We start from the raw sequence: 18,726 nt of genomic DNA on the forward strand, positions 1-18,726 counted from the left end.
CGTCTCCCGACTCCTTCAGCCGGCTGCTCCGGCGCTGCCTGCCGCGCGAGGCCGAAAGCGGCGCCTCCGTTCCCGCTCACCCGTGCGATGGCGAGGGAGACCCGCCGACCCCGTGCAGGCGGAGCTACGTGGAAATGCGGCCCGGTTCCTCCTACGGGGGTCAGTTGGAAGTGGGATGTACGGTGGATGTGGTTGTAACGTGTGCTGAGAACCCCGGTTATTTCTGGTGCCAGTTGAGGAAGTGCAGTGAGTTTGTTGCGTTGATGGCTGAAATCCAGGAGTACTGTGAGAGTTCGTCCCAGCCGCACGCCTGGCCGCAGTCGGTGTGCTTAGCCCAGTACTCGGAGGACAAGCGGTGGTACAGGGCTTTAATTGTCAGCGATGTCACTTCTGCAGGTGAAGTAGAAGTCATGTATGTGGACTATGGCAACAGGGAACTGGTGTCCCTAACGAGTCTCCGCTCCATTAACGAGCGCTTCCTAGAGCTGAAGGCCCAGGCCTTCAGGTGCAGCCTTTACAACCTAATCCACCCTAATGGTCGGGACCCGTTTGTTTGGGATGAAGCTGCGATCCTGGCTTTCCGGGAGTTTGTCGATGCCTCCTCAAATCAGTTTGAACTGCAGTGTACCATATTTGCCTTGGCTTCGAGGAACAACAGGGAGCTGTTCAACATCGTAGATTTAATGACGCCTTTTCAGAGCGCGTGCCAGTTTCTGACAGACAGAGGTGTGGCCAAACGCCTGCCGCCTCAAACGCCTCTGGCAGCCTCTGTTCAGCTGCATTCTTTCTATTATTCCATGCACGAGATCAAAATCGGGAGTGAAGAAGATGTTTTTATTACGCACGTTGATGATCCTCAGACATTTTACTGCCAACTTGAAAGGTGTGCGAATGTCCTCTTGCAGCTTAGTGAAAACATTTCTCGTCTCAGTGGAACAGCGTCAGGCTTAGAAGCCTGGCACAGGTCTGGTGAGTTGTGTCTCGCCAGGTATACTGACAGCCACTGGTACCGGGGGGTCCTTACAGAAACAAAACCCACCAAGGAAGTCTTTTTTGTGGATTTTGGGAACACAGAGACTATTGAAGAAGATCATCTGCTTCCTATACCGGGTGATGCTCATGATATCTTGCTTTTGCCAATGCAGGCCATGAAGTGTTCCTTAGCTGACATAGCTAATGTTCCCCGGGAAGCTACAGCGTGGTTTAAGCAAGCTGTCCTTGAAAGGCAATTAAAAGCAATTGTTGTTGCAAAAGAATCTGGTGGTAAACTGTTGATTGAGCTGTTTGATGGTAACATACAAATCAATGCAAAATTGAAGGAGGAGTTCAGGTTAAGAAACAATGCGGAAGTGTGTAGGTGTGTAAGGAGTACAGCTTTGTACTCTAGTATGGATATGGAAAAGAGGAATGGGGCTGCACGGTCTCCTCCAAATACAGCAGAAAGTAAAAACTGCACATCTGAAGTCCAGGGAGGAGAGAGGAGTAGCAAAATGCACGTCGAAGAAAAAGATGTAAACCTTCTCCAGCCTGCTGCAAAGAGAGAATGGGCTGCTGGGCTACTGGCATCTGAGGGGAAGGTCAGCAGTAAGAAAGATGCTCTGTTAAATAAAGTGGAGGGAATGCAGTCTCTGCTCTCTGCCGAGATGGATGCAGAGTCAGATAATAAACTTGAAACTGAAGGCAGTTGTGAGCTGCTGAAGCGTGTGCCTGATCTGCCACAACAGAGCGTGGCGCCAGCTCTCTCAGTGTTAGCATATGTCTCCTATGTAAATAATCCTTTCGATTTTTATGTTCAACTGGCAAGTGATGAGGCTCGACTTCACAGCATTTCAGAACGCTTAAAGGATGAAATGACAGCAAAGATCCCCTGTGGACAGCTCTTGCAAGCTGGGGACTTAATCTGTGCTCTGTATTCAGATGACAGCCTGTGGTACAGAGCTGTAGTAAAAGAGAAGGCTTCTGACCGTTTGATTAGCATACGATATATTGATTATGGGAATACTTCAGTAGTTGATGTTGATCAAGTGCGCAGGCTCCCTGAAGACTTAGAATCTATTCCAGCAATAGGCATTCCTTGCTTCCTAGGTGGGCTAAAATGCAAAACGAGTACAGGCTGGGCAGAGAAAGCAGCTCTTTGCTTCACAGAGAGGGTAAGTGAGGCTCTGCTAACGTGTGAGTTTGTGGAAGAGGTTGATGGTAAATGGGGAGTTATTCTCAGTGATGATCAAGGTGAAATAACAGTGGATTTAGTTGATGAAAGATCTTATTCAACTGGACTGCTTGATAGAAGTGATGCGATAAATATGTGTGAGCCTTTGTCTTCTGGGGCACAAAATGAAGCTTCCTGTGACTGTACATCACTTACCTGGAAGTTCCCCGAGGCAGGCCAGACTGTAAATGTTTATATCACGGTGGTGAATGGTCCAGACTATTTTTGGAGTTGCGGTGCTGATGAAAAAATATGACCTACATAGAGGAAAAAATAAAGGAAGCTGAAAACCTTGGGCTAAACTCTATGGACAGCTGCATTAAAAGTGGTGATATTTGCCTAGCAAAGTACAGCGAAGATGGGAAGCTCTACAGAGCTAAGGTCAGCAGCGTGAAGGGCAACGACGTAACTGTTATCCATGTGGACTATGGAAGTGAGGAGACTGTTAGCTTGGAGATGCTCAAAGCAATTCCATGTGAATTGCTTCAGGTGCCTAATCAAGCATTTGCTTGCTGTCTGTCAGGTTTCAGTCCCTCCGAGGGCTCGTGGCTTAGTGAAGCCAAAGACAAGTTTTATGATATGACTGTAGAGCTCCTGCTAGAAGCTGAAGTTCTTGGAACTCAGGAGAATAAAGCTTTTGAAGTCCCTCTGTGTGCTGTCAAACTGGAGTCTTCTGGGAGGAATATTAATGAAGAGATGAAATCTTTTTGGAAAGCTGATATGGGAAGTGGTCACAAAGCTATCCCAGACCCTGAGGGTCCCGTAGAGGGAAACAGAAGTTCAAACAGTGATGTGGGTCTTTGTCTCAAAAGAGAAACTGCTACTTGTGGATTAGCTCAAGAAGAAAGTGAAAGTGCCTTGCTTTGTTCCCAGTGCTCCTCGGGTGTACCTTGTGGGTGTTCAGGTGGGTCTGAAGCAAACGTGTCTGCTGAGGCTGAGGAGGTGGCTGGTGGATGTGAAACAGCTGAGCTTCGAAGCAGCTTTGATAAAGAGATTGCTCCACTGGAAGATGAGAGCAGTAGCAAAGTATTATTAGAGCCAAGACGAAGCTGCAGTCTTCTCAGTTCGGGGGGTGGAATGAAATCTGCAGTACAAGAGCCAGCTGAATTACTGTTTCTGCAGGATGTTGAGGTGAAGGCAGAAGGCAAGGCAGCCAGCCCTTTGCCAGGAAATGAATACCAAGAGCTGATGAGATGGCTCCAGGTAGAGCCTTCAATGGATGGTACAACAGAGGCACTGATCGAACTAGATGAATTACAAATGCACTCTTCTTACGATGATTTAAAAGAGTTGATACTGGAGCTGGAGGAAATAGCAGCACTGCCCTCAGTTACTGATGAGATGAAAGAAGCACTGGAAACAGAGGCACTTGAAATGCAGACTGCTTCAGGCAGTGAAGCAAGAGAGAAAGCACTGGAAGGGGAAGTACGTGAGCCCCTGCTCCTGTGTGAGGAGATGGGGCACTCAGCAGTCCTGCAGTCTGAACCCTTGCCTTCACTTAGTGAGGGAGAGAGCTTAACGCCTTCTGTTAGTGATGCAGGGAGGACAGCAGAGCTGCTTCCTTCTCATACTCTGCCTTTGAGGCAGACTGCAAAGGTGCTGGAATTGAATTGCTCTGGGGTTCATAGAGCAGAAGCTGTGCAAGAAGACTGGATGGAAGTAGAGCCTGCCCTCATGCTGCCTTCATCTGATGGTAGAGCTGAGAAACAACCAAAGGCCCCTGATATGCTGGCAGTAAGTGCCAAGATTGATCAGCTTCTGGATTTGCAAAAGAAAGATGACTGTTACGTGGAAGAATGGATGCAGCAAGACATGGAGGAGTTGTTTAAAGAATGTGGAAGCACTTCTATACATGTGCAGTCTTCAGACTGTAAATCTGCTGAAGAAACAAGAAAAAAGCAAAGTGATAACATGGCTGACTATAGTGCAGGTAGAGTATCTGATTTTCAGGGGCTAAGTTATCAAAATATTCATTTAAACATGAAAACAGCTTTCCTATAAAAATCTGATTTATTCTCTAATAAGCTGTGAGGGAGTTATGTTAGTGGTAACTTCAGATGGGTTGTGGAAAGCAGAATGTGTAGTATCTCAGGTACTATGGGTAGGTAGTACTATGAATACTAGGTAACATGGCAGTCTAACAGCAGTTGAGAGGTTGATGTAACAACCTCTAAACAAGAAGACATTTTCAAGGCTGTTCAATATAACAGATTGCTGACTTCCAATTATTTATTAATTAAAACAGTTTGGAGGGCTGCTGGGGGACTTTGGGGCAGTAGTGAGGGAGCTGAGTCTTTTGGTTTGCTTTCCTCCTCCATTCATACGTCGCAAGGAGGGCAGATTTCAGTTGGATGTCAGGGGGAAGTTGTTTGCTGTGAGAGTGGTGAGGTGCTGGAACAGCTGCCCAGAGAGGCTGTGGATGCCCCGTCCATCCCTGGAGGTGTTCAGGGCCAGGTTGGATGGGGCCCTGGGCAGCCTGGGCTGCTGTGAAATGTGGAGGTTGGTGGCCCTGCATGGCACAGGGGGGTTGGAGCTTCATGATCCTTGGGGTCCCTTCCAACCCAACCATTCTGTGATGTTGCAGGATGCAGTGGATATACTTGTAAGCTGAAGGGCTTTGCTGTTGGCTCGAAGTGTGTGGTGTGGACATCTCTGCAGTGGTGTGAGGCTCTCATTTTGGAGGTATCTGAGAAGGGCACCAGGGTAAGTATGACTATGAAAGAATGACAATGACTTGAATACTGACAAGTATGACTTGTAGTTGTTAAGACGTGGTCCTTCTTTTGTCTTCTGCCAAACTTTTCAGAAGTCTGCTGCAGGAAAAAAATAGACTTAGTAATGCAAAGTCTGATTCTGGGCTTTTAGACTAGATAGAAACAGCCATCTCATCCTGAATAGATGCTCTCTCAGTACTTGATATTGCCTTCAGAATCTTTCTCACCTTCATGGTCTGTGAGGACAGAAAGATGCGTCCCTGGTTTCTGGGATGCCTCCTGGTTTAGTCCTGTTATGTTGGGATTGCAACTTAGTATTTAGCTTTGAAGCTGTATTACCATTAAATGCCCATGAAACTTGGCATCTTTTTACTGATTCTTTAAGGAATTAGCGTTAAAATGGTGAAAACTTTGAAAGAAATCCAAATTGTAGCATGTATTATGACTAACATACAACTGTTCTTACTGCCATGAAGTAGGCATCTTTCCTGGGTTTATGGCTGGTGGGAGTTAATGTGAACACTGCGTTACAACATACTGGGCTGCCTTGTGCTACTGGTCTTAAAGCTGGAGTAAATTTGTGAATGGGTTGTGATTCTTCCTCCAGTTTGGGGTGTGTGTGTATATACATACACAGACATCATATGTCTGTGTATGTATATACCCCAAACTGTAGTTTAAAGCTCCTTAAACTGTAACTTACAATCGCAAATTCAAGCGATTATTTCATGAAAGTAACTCTTTGAAAGGTTGAATGCTTGAGGTTGTGGAAGCCAAGACCATTACTAGTAAATTCCTTAGCTATCTAAGGCTGATTCAGCTGCTTGTAGGAGATGAGTGTCAGATATGGGGTGGCATCTCTTTTGATCAGCCTCTTGCTGGCTCTGATTGATGCTTTCCAGCCTTTCTCTCTCACAATACCTGGATTAGCATCCGAGAAGAGGTTTGAGCTAGAGTGCTATAGAGGGAACCAAATGTGACATACTTCAGCAGTGAATCTAATTTGAAAAAAGAAATCAATAGTGATAGCCAGGTTTACTAGTGGCTAGTTATATCTTGCTTAGAAGATCCAGATGGAAAGCATTGTTAGTGGTGAGGAATCCTCAGTTGTGTTTTTTCTACTACCGTGTTTTCTTTGAATATATCCTCAGGTTCCACATAGTTGGCTCTGTCCATACAGGTACTGAATCTCTGCAGTGGCAGTGAGGAGGTTGTAGATCCTGAGAACGTCTGGAACGTTATTCCCAGCTGGGCTGGCAGATCACCTGAGGTATGGTGCTCCTTGTCCTGTCACTGCACACCACCAAGAAGAGCCTGGCCTCGTCCATTTGCCTCCCACCTCCCTTTAGATATTTATAAACATTGATCAGATCCCTCCTCAGCCCTCTTTTCCCCAGGCTGAACAGCCCCAGGTTGCTCAGCCTTTCCTCATACAGGAGATGCTCCGGGCCCTTCACCATCTTTGTGGCCCTCTGTTGGACTCCTTCTAGGAGATCCGTCTTTATTGAACTGGGAGCCCAGAACTGGCTCAGTGGTCTAAATGTGGCCTATCAGGGCAGAGCAGAGGAGGAGGATCACCTCCCTCGACCTGCAGGCCACGCTCTGTTCAGTGCACCCCAGGACACCATTGGCCTTCTTGGCCCCAGGGCACACTGCTGGCTCATGGACAGCCTGTTGTCCACCAGGACCTTCTCTGCAGAGCTCCTCTCCAGCAGGTCAGTCTCTGATGACCTGCTCCTAATCATGGTAGCATAGCAGCTAATTGGTAGGTAATGGAAAATACTTATATTGCTAACCAGTTAGGAAATGGTAAAGTTTTCTACTATTTCAGGAAGCACCAACCAATGAAAACCTCATATCTGGAACTCAGAACTCTGGTTTTCAGCTGTGCTACTGATGATGATAGCCCAACGAATGCTTAGTTGATCATTCATATGTAGTTTTTTCATCAAATTAAAAATGAGCAGAAGATATCTATAGTGACTGAAGGGTGAGGGGCAGTGGGGGGAAGCAGCGCTGGAGTATCCAGCAAGGCTGATGTAAAAAGTTAATCTAATTCTAAAAGAAACATATAGATGGAGAATATTTTGGCAATCGTGCAGACTTCCTAACAGAATCCTTTTCTGTTTAGAGAACTACTCATGTGACAGAAAACGTGCTGTCCCTGCCAGAAGAATCCTTACTTCAAGGTAAGACTACCTTGAGCACCTCAAAGAGGTTGGATGCGCAGGGACTGGATGCTTTCTAATTCTAGTAAATGCTCATACATCTTTGATTTTATGGAGAAAGTTTGAAGTCAAATGTCTGTTCTGCTTACCACAGGAGATAGGACATGTTCTTCTAATCATGCACAGTTTCTATAATCTATGGAACTGTAGAGCAGTTCTGGTTGAAAGGAGTTTCTGAAAGTCCTTTGTTTTCCTGTGCCTGCTCAAAGCAGTGTCAAATAGATTGGGTTGCTTAGGGCCCTCCATTCAGGTCTGGAACTGATCCAGGGATGGAGTCTGCAGAAGCTCTCTGAGCAACTTGTTCCTGTGTTTGACCCATGGGAAACTGTTATTTCAGCACAGCTGTGCTGAATTGACTAGTCTGTGAGTAGCAAACAGTGAAGCCTGCAGCAGTGCTATGTTAGGCAAGAAAGGATTTGAGAGCTTGATTAAGAAGTTGGACTGGTGAACCTTCCAATCAGTCCTTTCACATTTGCACCATGCAAACGCAGGCTTACTCTCTTGCTGTCTCTGGTGTGATATGCTTACAGTTCTTACCACTTCATTAAGTGTTCTTTTTCCTCTGGGGCTGGTAATTATTACTGTCCAAATTTCTCTCTCAGTTCTTGAATACTTTGGTCTACAGTCAGTATGTCCTCTTAGCAAGAGCTGAGTTACTGTTAGTGAAGGCCACACAGCCACGTGTGGTGGGACTGGAGCCTGAAGCACACCTGTGCTATTGGCTGGAAGGGCACCTGGAGTAGGAGGGAGCTGATGGACAGGGTGCAGAAGCTCCAACTGTGGCTGCCGATACACCCTGTGAGGGCTGGAGTGGCTTTGAACTTAAACCTGCAGTCTGAGAGCACTGTTCCTGATCTGCTTGGGCACTTCAGTTGTTTCAGATGAATTGTCATTATACTGAACTTTTCCTAAGTGTAGTCTTTTAGTGTGGTCCAACAAGTTGATAATGTTTGGTCTGAAGGCTTGTAGATGATTGTGGTTTCAAATAATAATGCGTTTATACATGTTTATAGGAAGGTCTTCGTGCATCTGATCTGTTTTTTCTTCTCCGTAGAAGAGCAAAGTGGTTGCAGTTCAGCTAGATCTGAAGATCCTCGTGTTCTCCAGCCTTTCTGAAAGAGAACTTATTTACCACACGAAGTGTAATAAGTCTCTCTATGCACATCCATTCCCACAAAAATGGGTTTTTATAGGAAATACACAACCAAAGCACTTGGGTGTTCTACGTAACTGAGCAAATGCCTGGTACTGCCACACTTCCTTGTCATGAACAGTGGTTGGTGGGAGACTGGTGCTGTCTGTTGGGCATTTTAAAATTGTGCTTTAATCAAACGCTGTGCCTCTTGACAGGCATCCCTTACTGAGTGCTGGTGTGGCACTAACTTATGCCTAGCTGATAGTGGGTTCTTGATGAAAAGCTTCCCGTGAGCTGCCGTGGTGACATTTGCTGTTGCATTGTTTTGGTTTTGTTTCTTTAGGTTTAGGAAAATTCAGAGTATTTTTGAGGGAAGTTTTTTCCTCTGTAGAGAAATGAAGTTGTTGAGGGCTGAAGCCTTGCATTTTGTGTCATTACAAAGCAATTAAGAAGCTGGAATAAAGCTTGTGCTGGCAAATGCTGTTTAGTGCTTTCTTTTCCAGTGGCCAAATGTTGTGTGCACGCAGGATATTTGTTCACCTGTACCACAGTCAGATGCAGCTATGCACGTCCTGCAGGTAATGGTTCTGCTTTGACCCCCAGGTAGTTCTCCAGAGCACTGTGAGCCATGCTGAGCGTTTTAAACCACTACACCAAAACAGAACTTGTACTCTTAGCACAGCCTTAATGGCACTAACTAAAGATGAAGCCTTTCCTCCAAATGTGGTGATCCAGCAGAATGGTTTCTCTGCTGTCCCATACAGTGTGGTAAGGACCTCTACAGCTAGCTGCAGCTTGCCATGCATTTCATTTTTGTCATGTTTTGGAAAGGGGTTTCTCTTTTTATAGTCCTGTTCTCCATGCTTCTATATAGCATAGTTTCTTCTGTCTCTTTGGAGGCTGCCACAATGACTTACAAACACCAGGTCTCGTGTTGTAATGGGCTTGCTGAGTGTAACAGGAGATCTCAGGCATTAGTGCTGGCTCAATAAGAGAAACACATGCATGTTGATGCTCTTAGTAGAGACAAGACACAGTAGTAGGCTGTAAAGAATTTAATTCTGAAAAACAGACTGCAGCTGTCATTGCAATCTCACGTTAAGGTCAGACTTATATAAAATATTTAATTAGTGTTAACTGCTCTGCCTGCATCTTGCTTGTACCCTTATTTTGGAACAAACACCTTACAGTCAGTAGTAGTCCCCCTCTACGAGTCCTTCCTTGTAGCAGCTCCAGGCAGTTTTGCTCTAGAAAGCAGAGCTGCATTTGGCCATTCACAGCCCACTGTATCTGCTGGCACCTGAACAAAGTTGAGTATATGGAGGGTATTGCAGCTGTGTGAGACCACTGCAATCCAACACTGCTTGTGTGCCCCTTTTTAAAGGGAGCAAGTAGCAGCAGTGTGCATCTACTGCAGTTTAATCAGCAGCAATACCAGTGATGGTGGTGATAGAGGGATTGATGGGGGAGGCCCTGCTGTAAAAGCTCTGCCTTGGGGGAACTACGCTTCCTCTGAGTGACCCTTTTAGCAGCTTTTGGAATGGAAGCCACCTGAGAGTGTGGCAGCATGAGCACAAAAAGAAGTAAGTTCAGATGAGAAGTAGTTCCTGGAGCACAGCTGAACTACTCTTACGTAGTTATCAAATTAAGGAGCTCTTTCTTGCATGGCAAAAAAACAAACCCCGAACTTGCTGGGTGCTGCGGACTGACAAAACTGAGTAGTTGAATTCCTCAGAGCTTAATTTATCTCTGCAAAGTTGATTCTAGGTCGGAAGTGTTTAAATTACAGCAAGTGATTCCAACTGCTTGCAAAGCAAGAATTGCCCTGTTGCAGTATTTCAGAGAATCCCACTAACTCCTCTGAACTTAAAATCTTCCTCCATTGTGATTTTTTTGTTGTTGTTGTTTCACACCCCAAAAGCTGTGTAGGAGACCAGTGTTATCTCAGTTCCAAGCAATATGTGGCCAACGTTGGTCCTGGTGAACGTGGCTTTTGTAGTACTTCCTTGTATTCCTTATTCAGTTGGAGATAAGTCAATGTTGGTACCAGAAATAACATGGGGTCCTATGCCATCCACAAGTGAATCCCACTTATCAAAATCTCTCTTAAGGCCTGTAAAATGGGGGAAACAAAACCCAAATGGTAATGAGTTACACAGATCTTTAGTAACGCTATACTGAAAAATGATGTAGGAGAAATGAATCCCAGACTGGCCTGGGTTGCAAAGGCCCACAGCGCTCACCCAGTCCCAACCCCCTGCTGTGTGCAGGTCGCCAACCAGCAGCCCAGGCTGCCCAGAGCCACATCCAGCCTGGCCTTGAATGCCTGCAGGGATGGGGCATCCACAGCCTCCTTGGGCAACCTGTTCCACTGCCTCACCACCCTCTGCATGAAAAACTTCCTCCTCACATCCAACCTAAACCTCCCTTGTCTCAGTTTAAAGCCATTCCCCCTTGTCTAGTTTGGGAAAGTAGGGAGTGCAGTTGTGCACACCAGCACAGGGGTACTGAAATGTAAATGTTCTTCCTCTGAGTTGCTTAAGTTATAAAAATAACAGAACTTGAGGAAAACTCTGTGCTATTTTTCTGCTCACTTTTATGAGGCTCTTACTTTTGATCTTGGACTAAACAGCGGTTATTAAATAAAAGCTTCATAGGAATTGAGTTTTGATTCACACCGTACTTTGATATAAACTGACACTTACTCAGATGTTTCTGTAGGAAGGCTAATGAAGCGTGATTGCATATATCAATAGCTTCATTTGGATCTATTTCTCCCTTTAACTTGAAAAACTTTCCAATGATTTCTCCACTCACAAAAGTAAAATCAGGAAAGCTCTGATGTACCGATCCCCTGCAAAGAGAAATGAGCAACAGGTTTGTAAGAATTATAGAATAGCTCAGGTTGGAAAACACCTTAAAGAACATCGATTCCAGCCACAACCCAACCATCCTACCCCAACTCCAACAGCCCTCTGCTAAATCATGGCCCTGAGCACCACATCCAAATGGTTTTTAAACACAGCCAGGGATGGTGACCTCAACCCCCCCACCACATGCAGGGCCACCAACCTCCACATTTCATAGCAGCCCAGGCTGCCCAGGGCCCCATCCAACCTGGCCTTGAACACCTCCAGGGATGGACGGGGATCCACAGCCTCTCTGGGCAGCTGTTCCAGCACCTCACCACTCTCACAGCAAACAACTTCCCCCTGACAGCCAACTGAAATCTGCCCTCCCTCACCTTCCAACCATTCCCCTTGTCCTGCTGTTATCTCCCCTTTCCAAGAGCTGACTCCCCTCCTGTCTGTAGGCTTCCTTTAGGTCCTGCAGGCTGCACTGAGGTCACCCCGCAGCTTCTCTTCTCCAGGCTGAACAAGCCCAGCTCCCTCAGCCTGTCTTTGTAGTGGAGGTGCTGCACTACTCCTCTGAACCCTCTCCAACAGCTCCCTGTCTTTCTTGTACTGGGGGCTCCAGACCTGGACACAGTGCTGCAGATGGGGCCTCACAAGGGCAGAGCAGAGGGGGACAATCACCTCCCTGTCCCTGCTGGCCACCCCTTAATTTAAATGTGAAGCCTTGAAGAAGTAGAGCCTGTCGTTCCTTCTTGCAGCCACATGCAACTGAACAGCTCCAACATGAGAATAAGTTTTGAAATCAAAGACTTGTCTTATGTTTCAGAAATGGTGGATGCATGGCACTTACTTGATGGTGATCATTTTCTTGTTTGTATCATTGGAACTTAGCTTCTTCATCTTTAAGATATTGGAAGCCCACTGGAATTTTTCCGAGTTGATAAAGAGCAGTGGTTGCTGCACGCTGCTTTGGTAAGTGTCGTCGCCTACTGGGAGCATCCATGCATCGAGGGCAATGCCACACCTGCCAAAACAACATCTGGATATTATCACAGGTACACAGCTTTGATTTGCAGCAGACATGGGGAAAATCTGAGCATACTGAATAGGTAAACATTATTGAATCATTTTGTAGCAATGTGTTTCTACTCTCATGGGATCCATCCATTATTCTATTTGCTGGTCTGCCAGCACTCAGGGTACCACAACAAACTATGACAGAGCTGTTAAGTTCCACCATATCCCCAAAGTTGAACGAAACATGAGCTGAGAAAATGAGATGTGCCAAGCGGCTGTTCTTCAAGAGCCAGTTAATGGGACCTTAGGTAAGGTGCCCTGCTCAGGTGCCAAGTGTCCCTTCCTTTGTTTTTTATACTTACCTAAATCTAATTTCTTTGCTGAGACTCTCAATAACTGTAGCACCACCAAAAGAGTGTCCCATCACAGCTATTCTGCTAGTATCAACAGAATCCTGCCAAAAGAAAGCCAGCTGCTGTAAGAGACTACTTCTTTTCTCAATCTGAAGTGGTTTTTTAGACAACAGATCCTAATGAAGTTGGAAGAGCACAGTTTCAGCTCCATTACTATACAGATGACCTGAGAACATGTTCATAGATCTACAGTGAGACATTCAGAATAGTCTACAAGAAGCAGTTTAGAAATGGCAGAGGGAAACCAGAACTGTTACTGGGCATGGAACACAAGGAAGCTACCAGCTCTCACTCACCTTCAGGTGGTTCCAGTCAAAGTCTGAGTTCAGCACATTCATCACTTCCTCTCCTGAATTGATTTTAAGAATGAGGTTGAGTGCTTGGATGCACTCCTGTGCTCTCTGCTGTACCTGGGAGACACAGATGGGGCAGAACAGAGGAATGAAATGGGAGTTATAGGATATCTGCTGGCTTTGCTGGCCTCTGTTCACAACATTTAGCCTGATGTTGTACCTCAGTGGCTGATACAGTAAGCACTTACAAACTGCAGAGCGGCTGTGTAAAACAAAAGCCTGAAAGGTTTTGTTCAACGTGGAATCTGGATTTTGGAAGCCCAAAAATGCTGAAGCTCTTATGTAGATCCTCCACACACACAGGAATTTGTCCCTGTAACACAGGCCAAAAACCTTCAACCCCTGCACTGTCTCACTTCTCACAGAGGTACAGGGATGTGCAGAGGCTTACATTACACAACCACAAGGAGGGCTGACTTGTGCCTCTTCCTCATGCTCACTTTGGTAAGCAAACACCATTGCATCACTTTGCCCCATCTCCCCAGCTCCGAAGCCATCTTTATGCTGGATATACCCGGAACAGGAAACAGCCTAGAAGCCCTTCCTATTTTCAATGCATACACACTGGTGAAAAACGTATTAAAGCTGTTGCAAATACAGGATTTCAGTGTTCAGCATGAGAAGTGGTTTGGATTTTGATACTTTGGTAGAAGAAAAACTTCAAAAAGAACTGAAGAGCAGCAGAGTCTTTGGGAACAACTGACTGCACCAGGCAGCAGGACATCCTGAGTTTCAAGTAAATCTCCATCTCCTAGTTCTTGACTGGTGAAACATACAGACACCAGCTCCCGCAGTTTATTTACAAGCTCCAGTGTGATATATTTAGCCCCATTTAGGAGGATGTTGTTATGCACACAGGAAAGCACACTCGTACTGCTGCCCAGTGAGATAAACACTCCTCTGCTTGAGTCTGCACAGCGTGGAAGAAAACACTCCCACATTTTAAAGGTCAGGTCAGTCTCTGGAAGAGCTTATCACTATGGCTATAGGGCATCCAGCGTGGATGCTGCTTATCACCAGGAAGCTGCACTGTTTACACTGCGTACCTTCAACCACATTAAGTGTGTTGAAGGTGACGAAGCAAACATCCCCCTTAAAGCAGAGATGATTCATCTCGCTATCCAGCAATAAACAAGAGCTAAAAGCATGCCTAAGGCTGCACAGACATCTGAATTCAACTCTGTGTCCTTTAAAGACAAGGCTGAGCAGCAGAACTGTGCAGGCACGGAGGAGAAGCAGAATATGGAGAGAAACAGAAAGAGGTGAAACAGCTGACCAAGCATGGCAGCACAAGCTCACGAGAAAGCTTTCCTGAAGAAGCAGTTTAACATGGAAGCACAGAAGGGTTTGAGGCCATCGGCGCCGGCCTGCAGTGCACAGGGACACCGCAGCTCCTCAGTGCTCAGAGCCCCGTCCCCTGGCCTTGGCTGTGTGCAGGACGGGGCAGCACCACCTCTGGGCACCCTGTGCAGCGCCTCACCGCCTCACCGCAAGCAGCTCCTTCCTCACATCCAAAGCCTCCCCTTTATATGGAAGAAAGATGTTGGTGTTCCCATCTTCGGGAGTTTTCTGTATATCCACAGAGCCATGGCAGCAGACTGCAGATGTAGCCAAAGGGAAAGCCTTGCTGGCGTTACTCAGTGCTGACCACACACCTCTCCTGCCCCATGCAGAGCACAGCCCTGGGCTGTACCTGCTTGTGACGCACACAGCGTTCCTCCTCTCCTGCTCTGAGCTTCCTGTAGTAGATCCACTCCTTCTCCACGCTTGATGCAGGCTCCACCTCTGGCTCAGAATCAGCCTTCTTTTTACAGAAATATGTTGCTGAAGCTGATTCATCTCTGAAATAACAACAAAAGGTTACATCTGACGTTGTAGCCGTTTGGTTTGGGAAGAAGTTCAAAGAAGCCTTAGTTTTGACCTGTCTCAGGAAGTCAAAGCTCCCAACTCTGCTGCACACCCCACTGAGTGCAGACAAGACTTTCCAAACAATGGAGAAACCCCACCAAAACTGCAACTACCATTATGTTCTGTGGGTTCCAACACTAACAGTGAGAAAAGGAGCGTGCTTAAAGAATGACAAACGATAACTACCCACAACAATTTTCCCTCAAGGCTTCAAATTAATTTCCTTTGTTCAGCTGGGTGGGAATAGAACTAGATGAATGGGAAGCTGAAGCTGTTAGTTACTCTTTCAAAACAAAAAGTTCTTCTCTACATCAAGAAGCGTTCTATTATGAGCAAGTTTCTTTCTGTCAGGACTCAGTAACACGCAGTACACACACCTGTGCTCCACAGATGCCACCAGAAAGCCTTGAGAAGCCATCTCTATGCAGATAGCAGAATAGATGGTCCTGCAATCAAAAGACACGCTGGTGACCACATGGACACGATTGTTTTGGTTGCACAGCTCCTTAAACACTGACTGTGCCACAGACACACCAGCCCCCCATTCTCTATTTTGTCTGTTTCAGCCAGCAGGGCAGGCTGCCTGTGTCAGTTCCCAGAGGGTGCTTTTGGTGATTGCTTTTTGGTGCTGTTTTGCTTTTAGTTGCAGCTCATCTTCACAACATCCTTCTGGCTCAATAAATACCTACACCTCTAAAATACAATATGGCCGGGGTTGGAAGGGACCTCAAGGATCAAGTATCCAGCTGGCGACCGGTCGTGAGTGGTGTTCCCCAGGGGTCGGTGCTGGGGCCTGTCCTCTTCAATATCTTTATCGATGACCTGGATGAGGGCATCGAGTGCACCCTCAGTAAATTCACAGATGACACCAAATTGGCTGGAAGTGTGGATCTGCCTGGGGGCAGCGAGGCCATAGAGGGATCTGGACAGGCCGGAGAGCTGGGCTGAAGCCAACGGGATGAGGTTCCACAAGACCAAATGCCGGGTCCTGCACTTTGGCCACAACAACCCCAGGCGAAGCTACAGGCCTGGGGCGGTGTGGCTGGAGGACTGTGTAGAGGAAATGGACCTGGGGGTAGTGATTGATGCTCGGCTGAACGTGAGCCGACAGTGAGCCCAGGTGGCCAAGAAGGCCAATGGCATCCTGGCTTGCATCAGGAACAGTGTTGCCAGCAGGAGCAGAGAGGTGATTGTTCCCCTGTACTCAGCTCTGGTGAGGCCGCACCTCGAGTGCTGTGTCCAGTTTTGGGCCCCTCACTGCAAGAAAGACATTGAGGCCCTGGAACGTGTTCAAAGGAGGGCAACAAAGTGTGAGGGGTCTGGAACACAGGCCATATGAGGAGAGGCTGAAGGAGCTGGGAATGTTCAGCCTGGAGAAGAGGAGGCTCAGGGGAGACCTCATTGCTCTCTATAACTACCTGAAGGGAGGTTGTGGTGAGCTGGGGTCGGCCTCTTCTCTCGTGTAACAGTGATAGGACCAGAGGGAATGGTTTCAAGCTACGGCAGGGGAGATTCAAGCTGGACATTAGGAAGTATTACTTTTCAGAAAGGGTGGTCAGGCACTGGAATGGGCTGCCCAGGGAGGTGGTGGAGTCGCCGACCCTGGGGGTGTTCAAGGAAAGACTGGATGTTGTGTTGAGGGACGTGGTTTAGTGGGAGCTATTGGTAATAGGTGAGCGGTTGGACTGGATGATCTTTTAGGTCTTTTCCAACCTTGGTGATTCTATGATTCTATGAAACTCCAGCCCCCCCACCAAATGCAGGGCCACCGACCTCCACATTTCAGAGCAGCCCAGGCTGCCCAGGGCCCCATCCAACCTGGCCTTGAACACCTCCAGGGCTGGACGGGGCATCCACAGTCTCTCTGGGCAGCTGTTCCAGCACCTCACCACTCTCACAATAAAGAAACTTAATGGAGAAACAAAGAAGCCAACCCTGCCTTATTTACAAGCTCTGTTTTCAATGGAAGCACTCTGATACACAGCAGCCTGTTATTTGTATCGTGTTCAGCCCCACGGGGATCTCACCCCATCCTGAGACCCATTCAGCACCATTCCTGGACACTGACATTACTGTGGATGACCAAAAGAGTTTGCCAACGAGCTGCAGACTTACCGAAAAGCTCCAAGTCCATGGGAAAAAACAAGCAGTGGGTATTTTTCTCCTGGCTTAAAAGCAGCATTTGATTTTGCAGGACATGTCACTGAACCTACATGAAAATGGAAGTGCATGTCATTATTACTTAAACGAGAGACCTACAGACCCTCTCTGTAGGAGAGATCTCAATAGCCTGCAGTCTGCAGGTTTCAGAGAGGTCGTCTGAGAATCAGTCCAATTCTGCAAATGCTTTGGGGACCAAAAGCACTCTTACCAACATAATATTGGAAAAGCCTTTCTCCCACGACCCGGTACATATTGAGGAAGTCAGACAGCCCCTGATAGTACTCTTTGTCTGGAATCCACGGCGTCTCTTCAGTATCTGTGTCGTCGCATGATGGATAATACAGGCGCAAAAAGCTTCCCTGGAATTAGCAAAAGAAAAGGGAAGATTGCTGTTTATTGATGAATGGCAAAGAAAAGATTTACGCCAGGGAAGGACTTCAGTTGCAAGAACAGCTCAAGAGAATTTAGAGAATGTTATAAGAAAATTATTGTCCAATATAAGCTAAGCTCTGATGGCAGTGCTGTGTCACCATCCCTCTGCTCCTGCTGTGAACTGCACACTGCAGCACAGAGCACTGCAAGGAGATCTCCCACAGACACTGCAATCTGCACTCATACTTCCCAGTCTGCAGTGGGATGTGCAACAAGCAGTTTGAACCCACTGTCCTGCTCCACTGTACCTTAATCACACAATCACAGAATGGTTTGGGTTGGAAGGGACCCCAAGGATCACGAAGCTCCAACCCCCCTGTGCCATGCAGGGCCACCAACCTCCACATCTCACAGCAGCCCAGGCTGCCCAGGGCCCCATCCAACCTGGCCTTGAACACCTCCAGGGATGGACGGGGATCCACAGCCTCTCTGGGCAGCTGTTCCAGCACCTCACCACTCTGTGTGAAAATCTTTCCCCTAAACTTACATCAATGTGTGACACAAACGCAATGAAGGAAGAAAGCAACAAAGCTTCAGACAGACAAGTAATTATATTAATTCAAGCCCAGAGCAGTCACAGTGAATTTCCCCTGCTGAGCAACTGCTGAACAGAACAGGGGAAAGGTTCATTATCTATCACTAAGAACTGTAACTGTGCTGATTGCTTATCTAAGGAAAAGACGTGGGCTGACTGCAAAGAGAAACCAACCCTTTTTGGTGCTGTAAGAGAAGCCAGATGGAAGAGAGCAAAACCCATAGCTGACCTCTGCAAGCGGGTGATACCTCACAAGTGTGGGGAGCAAAACTGCAACGCAAGATTAAAGAGCAAGAGGATATGAAACAGAAACTTGTGAGCAAGCCCATCAGCTGGCTATTGCCGTTCCTGTCTTATCGTGCTGTCTTTCTGCCCTACCAACTGCAGAACTGACATCCTGTTCTCCTCCACGGAGATACCATCTCATCTCTCACCTCTGTCCCAGCTGAAGCAGTGCAACGCTCATCACCCAGCCCCGCCGACCCGCATCGGGACCCTCCTGAGCACAGCACGCAGGGGGAGCCGTGCGGAGCCGTGCAGCCCTGCGGTCCGTGGAACCCACGGCTAAGGGCTGCCCCGTCCCACCGTGCCGGGCTGGGCGGGGATGGAAAAGCACGTTCAGCCGGAGCGCGTCCGGCAGCCCTGCACGCAAACACGGCCGGCCGCTGGGCTCATCCCGGCTCCGTACCTCGGCCGCGTTGCCGGTCATCAGATCCGTGCAGCCCACGGCGTGCGGGCCCTTCCCGGCGGGGATCCGATAGCCT

The 18,726-nt window shown here is 47.3% G+C and overlaps 2 protein-coding genes across 2 annotated transcripts in view; one reads left to right on the plus strand and one right to left on the minus strand.

Annotated features, from left to right (window-relative positions):
• Positions 1-5: 5 nt before the first annotated feature.
• TDRD6 (tudor domain containing 6) lies at positions 6-8,291 on the plus strand (the record flags this gene model as incomplete). The annotated part of the gene is given in 6 exon segments (XM_019613616.2): positions 6-2,451; positions 2,454-4,139; positions 4,794-4,912; positions 6,104-6,193; positions 7,055-7,112; positions 8,206-8,291. Coding segments are annotated over 6 exon segments (4,461 nt in total), but the record flags the coding sequence as incomplete, so codon positions are not given.
• A 1,035-nt stretch (positions 8,292-9,326) lies between these two features.
• The window catches only part of PLA2G7 (phospholipase A2 group VII), a 10,095-nt gene continuing 695 nt past the window's right edge, over positions 9,327-18,726 (minus strand). Inside the window, exons 2-11 of the mRNA XM_010708191.2 lie at positions 18,651-18,724; positions 17,204-17,354; positions 16,948-17,041; positions 15,210-15,278; positions 14,618-14,765; positions 12,868-12,981; positions 12,521-12,612; positions 11,992-12,165; positions 10,992-11,140; positions 9,327-10,399 (exon numbers count right to left, since the gene is read on the minus strand). Of these exons, the coding sequence (XP_010706493.1) occupies positions 10,302-10,399; positions 10,992-11,140; positions 11,992-12,165; positions 12,521-12,612; positions 12,868-12,981; positions 14,618-14,765; positions 15,210-15,278; positions 16,948-17,041; positions 17,204-17,354; positions 18,651-18,724 (1,163 nt within the window). The 3' untranslated portion in view covers positions 9,327-10,301. The remainder of the gene's footprint in view (positions 10,400-10,991; positions 11,141-11,991; positions 12,166-12,520; positions 12,613-12,867; positions 12,982-14,617; positions 14,766-15,209; positions 15,279-16,947; positions 17,042-17,203; positions 17,355-18,650; positions 18,725-18,726) is intronic.

Source organism: Meleagris gallopavo, chromosome 2 (genome assembly GCF_000146605.3).
Source record: "Meleagris gallopavo isolate NT-WF06-2002-E0010 breed Aviagen turkey brand Nicholas breeding stock chromosome 2, Turkey_5.1, whole genome shotgun sequence".
NCBI lineage: Eukaryota > Metazoa > Chordata > Aves > Galliformes > Phasianidae > Meleagris > Meleagris gallopavo.